Genomic DNA, 11753 nt, shown 5'->3' on the forward strand with positions numbered 1-11753 from the left:
ACGTGACACAGTTCACCCGAGGTGACCCAAGTCACCCAAGTTAACCCAAGTCGATCCAAATCAACCCAAGTCGACCCAAATCAACCAAAGTCAACCAAAGTTAATCCAAGTCAACCCAAGTCGACCGAAGTCAACCCAAGTCGACCCAAGTCAACCCAAGTCAACCCTTGTCAACCCAAGTCGACCCAAGTCGGCTCAAGTCAACCCAAGTCGACTCAAGTCATCCGAAGGTGACTCAAGTCACGCAAGTCATCAAAGACATCTAAGTCACTCTTCGCATACAAAACCGGCTTGTAAAGTGATTAAACGTTCATCATCGAATAAATAAATATTCATTGATTCCAGTTAAAATTTATGTTATTGAGTGAGTATCTAATCATACGGCTAAATAAAGCCCAAGGAAATTCCGTATGTTTAAAAATACCACTGGTGTTAGTTGCTATTGTATATATCCCGAAAAAACGGTAAACACGTTACACAAGTTAATAATGGGATTCATCGCTAACATGATTTTTGGAGTTACATAAATAACACAGGCTTTGGTTCGATTCTATTCCATGCCAACTTCAAGTTTTAACAGGTTACCTGTTATTTCTTGAACAAACTTGTATCACGTAATTTAAAAATTTATCTTGAGTTTTAACAAGGTAAGATTCGAATCCAAATGTATCTTTAAGTAATCTTTAATTACTGCATTTACTTGAGTTATATATATCTGAGTAATATTCATTAATAAAAAGATCTGAAAGTTTTTGTTTCATACTTTGTATGGACCAGGTGCAATTTGGAAAATCACGAAACCGCCTAATATTAATCATTCCGCAATTAACACAAATTTTTCGTATAAACTCCATCCAGTCAAATTTAGCATTTTCTGTTGCATGTATATTGAATAAGATGTTTTAAATTTGATATGACAATTTTAAACAAAATGGATGGGCCAATTGAGACCAAAAATAAATTATTCTAGTTTCCAAATCAATCTGGAGGGGCTTTACTCCAGTTTCTCCGTATATATGCAAGATGCCGTATTAGCCTTAACCCCTAATATAATTTTCAGAAACTTTAACTGAACTTTTTCTAATACATAATTATTTCCAAAACCCCAACATTCACAACTGTACAAAAGAATAGCTTTAATCATCTTGTTAAATAGATAAATTATCATATCTATTTGTAAATCGAGGTTACTACATTTATTAAAGAGACAGTACATTTCTTTGGTTGCCAGTTCGGCTAGATACTTTTTGGTCTGATCAAACAGTCACTGCTATTGAATGAAATACCCAGGTATTAACAATGTTTAACAATTTCAATTTGATGATCTTTATTGTAAAATTTGTAATCAACTTTTCTACCTTTACTAAAAATAACCATTTCTTAACTTCTCCGGGTTAACAGTTAGTTTCCACATGTCACAATATTGGGAACACACATTTAAATAATTTTGAAGCTCGTTTGCTGATTCTGCTGCGATAACGTGGTCGGCAGCGTACAAACAGTTTGAAATAGTTAAACATATCGTTGTCGTTTGAATGAGTATGAAATTTTTATCAATCGACATATCTATTATTTTCAAAACGTGAATGTAGGTCAATTAAAAATAATTAAAATAGAAGGGGGGGGGGATACATTTTCTCATTGCCTTACTCACAATAAACCTGAGAAATAATTCGATATTTCACAATTACACATGATACATGATTTAGTTGTATCATAGATTTTTTACGGCGTCGCTATTAACAGCTTTAAAATGGTTTTCCATTAAATCAATCTTGGCTTCAACCGTGTTGCGTTTTTTTGCCTGAAATAGTTATCCAGAAAACTCTTGGGTTTGTATTTGTCTATGATTTTCTTTAAGCATTTTTCTTTTTAAATATGTTATAACATTGTTTCATTGTTTTCTTGTATATTTTACTTGTGCTTTTAAGATAAAGACGATGCGCTTCAGATTTCTTTGGTCGTATTTGGCACAGTGGATATTTTTCCAGGCTTCTTTTCTGGTTTCGGTCGTACCGTTTGGGTTCGTTGCTATACTATTTTTTTATATTTTTTATAAGTGCCATAAATGCTTTTACCTTTTTTTGATATAGGGAGTCCATTTTGATGACTATACGGTCCATGTCATTAATTGAACGATAATCAGTGTTTTTTTAAAAGCTTCGAGATCTCAGATTATTTTAAATGTTAATATTTTCAACAAATGTATGACATTTATTGTGATACCATTAATTTCACTATCTTTATGATGATGATAAATTATTATTATTATTATTATTATTATTATTATCATTATTATTATTATCATTATTATTATTATCATTATTATTATTATTTTATTATTATTAGCTGTAGTATTATTAGCATTATTTCTTACTGTATGATTAGTAACATCATCCACATTTGCATCAACAACAGTATTATTTTTGCGCTTGCTTAGAACATTTGCTCGAACAATATATCTCGACCAAGTTTTAAAATGGTTCTGGTTCATTGAAAAACATGCGGACAGGGGGCGGGGAAGTTTTACAAATATTGCTCTTGAACCAATCAAAAAGTCGTATCTTTTTTCTCAATCCTGTTGTAACGCAATCTTAACAGTTAATTATATAATAACAGCCTTTAAAAGTAGTTTCAGATGATAAAAACATGCCTGGTCAGACTCAACATCTTGTATTCAAACATGAAAAAAGCTGCTCTGAACTGTCAAAATCTTCCAAGTTCCAGGTTAGCGATCTAGGGCTGTTGTCTTTCAGTTAAATTCTAAACAGGATCCAGAAACGAAAAACACATGTATAGAGAGAAAACCTCTATTCAATTAGTTAAATAGATTTAACGAATTAATTAAGTCATGTTTTGGTGATTTAATTATCTTAATGTAATACTTGTTTCACATCAACAGTATCATCAACATTACCCAACAATCGAAGGATCTTGCTCTATTTCTTTTAACAAAAATCCTGAGAAGAAAGAGAAACGAGTCCCTAGAACGCCCTTACCAGATTGCATGTTCTGTATGGTGATCACGTCACCTTTGTTAAGATACAGGACGTAGCTACTACCACTTGTATCTGAAAATACACCACTAGATCCAGCAACAAACATAAAGCAAACAATATTTCCATTGCGAACAAGTTGAAAATGGCCACTTTGTCCGTCGTATGACATCAATGTTGACATGAACACATACACACCGGAAACTGGGGCGTGGAATGCTCCGACGTGCTGATTATATGCCGAGCCGACATTGGTAATGATGTTATCAAACTTTAGATTTTGGCCAACACTAAGATTCGTGGCGTGGTTGGTCAGTGTAGCGAAGAAAGCAACCAAATCTGTTCCAGCATGGCGTTTAACATCAGCTTGAGAATTCACATCACGTCCTAAAGTGAATTATTCAAATAATTATATCCAAATAGCATTATTAAAATAATAATAATAATAATAATAATAATAATATAAATAATAATAAATATGATGATGATGATGATGATGATGATGATGATGATGATGATGATGATGATGATGATGATGATGATGACACTGATGATGATGATTATCATCATAATAATTATCATAACAAATTTAATAGTAACAATTATAATTATCATAATAATACCGGTAAAACTCATTGTTATAGTATTACCCTCTACTCAAAAAGGATCTTCGCCTTAGTTAAATCTTTGTCTTATTATTATGTTATTTACATTCTTTTAGTTTTACGACTTGTATCATTGTTTAAAATCTTTCCAAACATATGTTTAAAAGAAATTTTTTTACCCTTGTGTGTCTTTCCAATGGCGATACCACCGTCATGGGTTGCGGTTATGGATGATTCGAATTTGTTAGATCTTATTTCCACTTTATCATTAATAGCATTTTTATCGTCTTTTATGTAGTTTGCTGTTTCTTCTTGACTCAATGTTGGCGACGTTTTAGTTTTCTTTATACCATTCTTAATGAGAAGATGTAACGTCTGGATTTTTCTGCCGCATTTCGAATACAATTTCCGTAATTGTACATTTTCTACTTGCATGTATTTCACAACCTTATTAAGTTTGTTGACGTTTGCATCCTGTCGTTTCTGATTTTGCTCCATCACACTGATCGCATGTTCGTGTTCGAATACTTTCTTTCGAAGTTCGTCAATAGTGAGATCCTGTGTATCAATCTGCGTCATCGCAGTTTTTATGCTTCCACGTAGCTCATTAATTTCTTTGTCCTTTGCATCCATTCGCTTCAGTAGTTCTAGCAGCAAGTCAGTACCGTCCATTTGATCGGGAAGGAACGTATAGGCATGCGTACAACAAAAGTTATATGCAAGAAGAAGAATAATTGCGGGCAGCATTGTGCGTTCTTTGACACTCATGTCACACTGCCGTACTATATATATACTGCAAAAAGATAAGAGGCAATGGTCGTGAGAGAATTGATCGCTTATCTAAGTAAGGTCAATAACGGACATTCACGTAATGATGTAAACTCCAATTTAGATAACAACTGCTAAACATTAGTAACATATGACCAGGTACGCTTATACGAGTAGGCCGCAGACCATTTTCTCAAGCGCTTTCAATAAAATACTTTTTAGCGGATACTCATAGTCACATGATTTACCTTATTCCAAAATTCTATCTGTAATTTAAAATTTCGTCTGTGGTGATTGGTTTATCAAGTTCCGGAAACAGAAATCAAATTTATTTCAATAATGTGAGCGACAAAATTGCTTTTTATACGCAAAGTAAATGTCTACTCTCTGTTGTTTTGCACTTATTAGTTTTGTCTTAAGCTTGTTTGTTTTTTTAGAATAAACACATTCATTATCGAACCAATCCGCATCATTAATATGCGCTACTTCGCTATAACAAGCATTTTTATGCAAGGTATGGTTTTATAGCAACGGATCCGCTTCTTCACGCATACTTGTTGTAAAGAGTTCAGCAGTATAATTATAGACTCCCTGTTTTGTAGACTATTAATATTGCTACTGGTTGAGTTATTAAGTTCGTTTAGCACTTCTGAATGTATCCCGTTTAGATAGATATATGTATATGGAAGCAATTGGTCTAATAGTTTCTCGAGTTTTATTTTCAGACATCGTCGTCAAGACTGGGATTACGCGTCTTGTCCGGTTCAAGTCACACTGTGCAGAAACTGTCGATAAGATCTCGTTGTCTTCGTCGTTTCCAAAAAAATACCACTAGAATTGATTAATTACCTATAAAAATAGCGCGTCGATAATGGTTAAGAAATGGTTCACATAATTACTTAACACAGCTAAAACGCTGTTTTCTTGTAAACTTCGTATGCCTTTACTTGTTTTCCTATGCACAATTTCAATATGCATAATTGCAAGTTTGTTATGCTTATGATTATTGTTAATGAATTTAAAATCTTATTATTATTTATAACTATAGCAATACATAATTTGTACAAGAAAAAAAAACAGTTAATTAGTAACACAGTTTATAAATATATTAATAAACACTATTTGTGCATTTACACGCTGTTGAAAATATACGCGCACCATTTTTTATACGGTAACATACATATTAAGATAGCATACATTCGTTCCAGATTTATTTAAAAAAGGATCCCCATTTTACATAAGTTGAAATATGGAAAGGTAATGTCGTGGTAAGGGTTAAGGTTAATGGCATCTTGCAACCTGTTTAATACACTTTCAAACAGCAAATGTCAAATAAATAATTAATCATACTGACGTGTTTTGAAGACGTGTTTGTCTTCTAATGTTTCATAAACGCATCACTTACAATAGACTTAATTAAATACAAGAAACATGATTCGTCACTTACAGCTATATGTGGCTATGCATGATATAATCCTATATATTATAACATATTACATATATAATTTGTCCATGGAAACGTTTCGTAATTACCTTTAGAATTTCACAACATACATGAACATGAAGATATTCTTCACACATTTAAATGGTAAATGCATGGGATTTATAGTCTGATTCTGATTAAAGGCTCATCTTCAACTTTGACATCTACCACCCCCCCCCCCTCCTCCACCGATCACAGGGATATAAGTCTTCCATTTACATTTTGCGCAGTATGCAGCCACGAGACATCGGCCTCACAGATCAGCTACCCATTAATACTCCTTGGTGGAGATTAGCAAGAGTGGGAATCATTTTGTTTGCTCTGGAAAAAAACACATTTGGTGTATTTTAACTGACAAAGTTTAACAAATAATCAAATATCAATTGTTTAATTGCATGTTTCTATTTGGAATCTATGTCAGCCATGGCATTTTAAATGTGTATATATATGTGCGAATCTGTGTCCATTTATTAATTGGTATATGAACCATATATACACAACAATCAGTTTCGAAACAGATTAACGACAAGGCGAAACTCTGATTTATTTGAAAACACTTACACAATTTTCAGAATAAGTGATATAAAACAAATTGTTTCAATTTTATAAATGTTAGTTTTATCCCACATAGACTGACATTCATCGCCCCAAAGCGCAATAGCCCTTAATTTCGTTGTATATCTCTTTTAGTATTCGTGTTTTTCGATATTTCTTCATTTTGATATAAATATACATTCTCTTATCTTTTGGTCGTGAGGAACAGTAACGTTCTAAATGATTGTGAAATATTTAAGTGTTACCAATTGAATTATATAGGTCAAATAATGCCAACGTAACTTTACAAAAGTCAACGCTATAGAGGCATGGCTCGTCTATGCACATACGGCAGTAAATCAACAGAAATTACCTTTATACTATTGCAAATGAATGTAACGTCGTCGACGAATACCAATAGACATTAGTACAAACATGGTATAATATGTCTTTCAAGAGTTTTTAATAGAGATCAATAATTAGATATATTGTATTAGTCTTTAGATACCTTGCATAGATTATTATCGCAGTATACATTATCATACCTTAATATCTTTCACTCCAGCATTTCTTTATTTATATGCTACTTGTATACGGACGAGTTATATCCACTAATACATGCTTATAAATGCAATTATTGGGCATATAACTAGAACATGATTTCTACTAAATTGCAACAGTATTTTAGTTTCTTGGTGTACAACCAATTTACTGTTAAGACATCTTCGTGATAGTTTTAAGTCCCTTCACGAATATCATTTAATTTTGTAATTTAAAAGTGCTTTCAACCTTTTTTGCCTATTGCAATATTCAAATGTTTATGTCTATTTACATACTGCACGTGCCTATGTGTTCTGTTAATACTGTGTTTTCTTAGACTGCATTTGCCAATAGTTATGTGACTACAATTCAGATTGAATACTAAATGTCCGGGGGACAGGATGTGGTGCACAAATCTTTTGCCGAGACCTCATACGCCTGAATGTTTACAGTTCCCCATTATTGTGAAAAACAAATCGAATAGAGAAGCTGTAATAGCACATCCATCTACTGATTAAACCAATAACTTTATCTTATTAAACTGGCAGAACACATATTTATTCAGACTTGCACAGTTAACATCGTCTTAACAGAAATTATATTAAAGCATTTGAACTTCGACAACCTTTGGATTGCTGGAAATTTGGTCATATAATAATTCAAGTTATTTGTCCATGTTCAACAAATTCGGAGTTTTATTATAAATAATTTAAATCAATTTATTGGGAAAATGTTCAAAATATACTGTTTCTTATTAATCAGTTTAAGTCCACAAGTGTCTATATGTAATTTGGCAATGTATGAATAAAAAAGAAAAGAAAATGAAGACAATCAGTTGATTGAAGAATTATCTTTATTACCACTGTGCTCTTTCTTGATATCGAATGCACCAAAAAACAGCGGAGGTCACAGTGCGATTTCCATCTCAAAAGCGATACATTTGTTTGCTAAGGATTTGCTGTCATATTTACCTTTGAATGATGATATGTGTAAGTCCTGAATAAATCGCCTTGTTTACAACTACAAATGATGGATGCATATGACGTTATATAGCGTTTGCTGTAACAGATAGTGGACGAACATATTTGCCAAACTGACACACATTCAGTCCTTGTACCAAAGACAGCGTACCGATTCGTCCTGTAATGACATATCAACTGAATAAATTGATACAAGTACTGAGGGAACATTAAATCATACATCCGTTCCATTATAACGTGTAGCTGAAACCTTATATGATAACTTCCTTAGTACATTAAAAAATCTTGAAGCTTCTTGTTACTGACTTACATGTAAAAGCATTTATTTTTAAAAGACACGGAGTCATTTGTGTTTGGAATTATTTCATCGTTAGTTATGACTGATTAAACAATAAACAAATACTACAAAAATAATTGGAAATTGGAAAAGTCCAGTTTGAAATACATGTAAAAGTGGAGACACCCCAAAACATGCACTCTGACCGGTACATCACATAGAAGATTAATGGAATGTACCGCGTCATGTTTACATGGAAGCCTGTATCTTCGCTTCACTCAAACACCCTTATCACGTGACAAACAAGTAGGTAACCTTAGTTTCCACAACTGTTTTGAACGCAATTTACCAGAACGTGCCATTAGCAAGTACTAAAGTGCCACCACCTTGACAGTGCTTGAAACTGACAACAAACACTTGTAATGAAGTACATGCAGTTTGAAATACGTTTCAATAATACGTGTAAAGGGGGAGACCGCCAAGAGCATGCACACTGGCTGGTACATCAAAGACAAGATTAATGGAATGTGCCGCGTCATGTTTATATCGAAGCTTGTGTCATTGCATAGGTCACTTTTCGCTTCACTCAAAAGTGGTAAGGTCGTGACAATCAAGTTGGTAACCTTTTTTCCTACTGCAATATTCAAATGTTTATGTCTATTTACATAATGCGCGTGCCTAGTGTTCTGTTAATACTGTTTTCTTAGACTGCATATGCCAATAGATATGTGACTACAATTCAGATTGAAGACTAAATATCCGGGGGACAGGATTTGGTGGACGAATGCTTTACCGAGACCTCATACCTGTGTGTTTACAGTTCCCCATAGTTGTGGAAAACATCGGCAAGAAAAGCATTATAGCATAATTATACATCTACTTATTGAACCCATGGCTTAGTCTAATTAAAAGATAGGACAAATATTAACTCAGACTATCACATTTTACATCGTCTAAACAGAAATGAATACATGCATTTGATAGCTGAAAACATTTGGCTTGCTGTAAATTTAGTCATAAGAAATGCCAATCAATTCATCTATTTAAAAAAAAATCGGATTTTATTATTAATGATTTTAATCAATTTTTTTTTTTTGGGGGGGGGGGGGTGGGGGGAGGAGTTAAAAATATATTTTGTTTTATTAAAAAGTTAAAGCCTAAAATTATACATATGTAATTTGGATATGAATGAAACAAAAAAAAGAATATTAAGACAATTAATCAGTTGATTGCAGTATTATCTTTAATACCTCTGTGCTTGTTCATGATATCGAATGCACAAAAAGCCAGCATTCGCAGTGTAATTTCCAGCTCAAAAGCGATACATTTGTTTGATTTGCGGAACTAAATTCTTCGACGATCACCAACATCTAAAAGCTGCCGTTAGGTTAAGCGTTATACTGACAGCTCATATTGGCGCTGATACTTTATCATGTCCGCCCATACAAACACGTAGTTCAGAATTTACGTTCGAAATTTAATTCTGGCAGATGATGTGTTGATGATTTTGTCGGCGTTTACCTCCAAATAAGATACGAACTTTCAATAAACCTGTCAACGTTAGCAGCTTAAGTGCATTGGATATAGCCGTAAATTTTGTAATCTTTAAAAAAGTTTACCTGTGGCAAATAAATCAACGGGTGATTTGGAACAGATCTTCGTCATAGTTGTTGTGGAATGCGTATTCCTTTCATTTGAAAGTTAATGCAAATTCCGATATGTCATTTTTTCTTATTTCTTAAATGTAGATGCCAATGCCAAAAAGTATTCAATACTTAAAAAGTATAATGTTAAATAAATGATTTACTGTCGTTTGCACTTAAAACTTCAAAATACTTCTCGCATCGTGTTGATATTCCTTATATACAAGACATGCCTTGCATACATAATTGAAAATAAAACGTTATTATCCCACCGTTAGTTAAGGTTGCGAAAATTGTGTCACTTTTTGTATCATTATTTAAATTCATGTCCCAGCATCTGTTTACGTTAACAAACTACTATATGTTAACATGTGTTTGTCATTAAAAGAGCGAAAACAACTGCCAATGCTTCCTTATTGCGTGTGGTAGAACGAACATGATCCCTCTCATTTTTGTAAAAGATATACTGTCAAGTTTAGACTCTCATGCGGATATGTGCAAAGTCCTGAAGAATATGGAGACATATAATCAGTTGATTGCACATTTCTATGTATTACCATTGTGCTTTTTATTGATATTGAATGCATAAAAAACAATGGAGGTCACAGTGCAATGCCCATCTAAAAAGCGACACATTTTTGATAAGGATTTACTGTCGTGCTTAGCCTCGCATGCTGATATGCGTTAAGTCCTGAATACATGAGTCGCGTTCTGAGAAAACTGGGCATAATGCTTGTGCTTTAAGTGTCGCCCAGATAAGCCTGTGCAGTCTGCACAGGCTAATCAGGGACGACACTTTCCGCTTTTATGACATTTTTCGTTTAAATGAGGTCTCTACTTAGAAAAAATCCAATTTAGGCGGAAAATGTCGTCCCTGACTAGCCTGTGCGGACTGCACAGGCTTATCTGGGACTAAACTTTACGCACATGCATTATGCCCAGTTTTCTCAGAACGCGACTAAATTGTGTTGTTTACAATTACAAATGATTGATGCATAATTATGACGTAATAGCGTTCGCTGTAACAGATAGTGGACGAACATATTTGCCAAACTGACACATATTCAGCCCTTGTACCAAAGACAGCGCACCGATTCGTCCTGTTATGACATATCAACTGAATAAATTCATGCAAGTACTAAAGGAAAATTGAATCATACATCCGTTCCATTGTTACCTGTAGCTAACAACAGGAAAACGTTATGTTATAGGAGAACTTCTTATGTACATTAAACTTTTAAATGTGAAAGCTTCTTGTAATTAATATACATGCAAACGCATTTAGTTTGCAAAGACAACGAGTCATTTGTGTTTGTAATTATTTCATCGTTAAATGTGACTGATAAAACAATGAAGAAATACTACAAAAGTAATTGAAAATTTCAAAATCACTCAATTTATAGTTTACAACAATACAAATAATAATATTAACTGCAAACAACTAAGGTTAGTTCTACGCGTTGCAAGTCGGTCTGCTCTTAACTACTTCAAGAACGATAACCACCGCATCTGCCGCATCTGAGGCTATTATTAGATGCAGGAAAATAACACTTTTGCTGATAAACAAGTATAGTTGGAATGTAACCTCGTTTATAGTGCATGCTACATGTACTACAGCGGGGTTAAATTTGATATTTCTGAGAAACGTTCTTTCGTTCTCAACAGATAGCGGCGATCTTTTGTATTTACGGGTGCTAACAACGCAATAGTATTAGGTTAAGCTTGTTTATATTCACGGTTCTCAATTTATAAAACGCTGAACATAAGTTTTCCAATTACTACAGGTATAATATAGACAATCACAAAAATGCTTTATAATCGCTAAAACTGATTATAAAAAACAACAACTTAATATAACAAGAAATATCTTTTAAAAAGGTAGTCGGCGTAAATAAAGTTGAAATAAAGTTTGCAATTTACGTTTCTA

At 33.4% G+C, this 11753-nt stretch overlaps 1 protein-coding gene across 1 annotated transcript; it reads right to left on the reverse strand.

Annotated features, from left to right (window-relative positions):
* Positions 1 to 2796: 2796 nt before the first annotated feature.
* On the reverse strand, positions 2797 to 8034 carry LOC127834492 (uncharacterized). Its single transcript, XM_052360359.1, has 4 exons — positions 7898 to 8034; positions 6072 to 6173; positions 3781 to 4394; positions 2797 to 3383 (listed from the first exon to the last, which is right to left on the reverse strand). Exons 2-4 carry the CDS (start codon positions 6098 to 6100, stop codon positions 2914 to 2916), a joined length of 1113 nt encoding a protein of 370 aa, XP_052216319.1. The 5' UTR covers positions 6101 to 6173; positions 7898 to 8034; the 3' UTR covers positions 2797 to 2913.
* Positions 8035 to 11753: the final 3719 nt, after the last annotated feature.

The sequence above is a fragment of the Dreissena polymorpha genome, chromosome 6 (assembly GCF_020536995.1).
Source record: "Dreissena polymorpha isolate Duluth1 chromosome 6, UMN_Dpol_1.0, whole genome shotgun sequence".
In the NCBI taxonomy this organism is placed as follows: Eukaryota; Metazoa; Mollusca; class Bivalvia; order Myida; family Dreissenidae; genus Dreissena; species Dreissena polymorpha.

Bases quoted from the DNA above. Each gene is read 5' to 3' on its own strand.
- LOC127834492 (XM_052360359.1), bottom strand. From the start codon at position 6,100: ATGTCTCGTGGCTGCATACTGCGCAAAAT. The intron at 4,395-6,071 runs GTAAATGGAAGA...ATCTTTTTGCAG, and splicing joins GGCTGCATACTGCGCAAAAT to TATATATATAGTACGGCAGT. The intron at 3,384-3,780 runs GTAAAAAAATTT...AATTCACTTTAG, and splicing joins CATTGGAAAGACACACAAGG to GACGTGATGTGAATTCTCAA.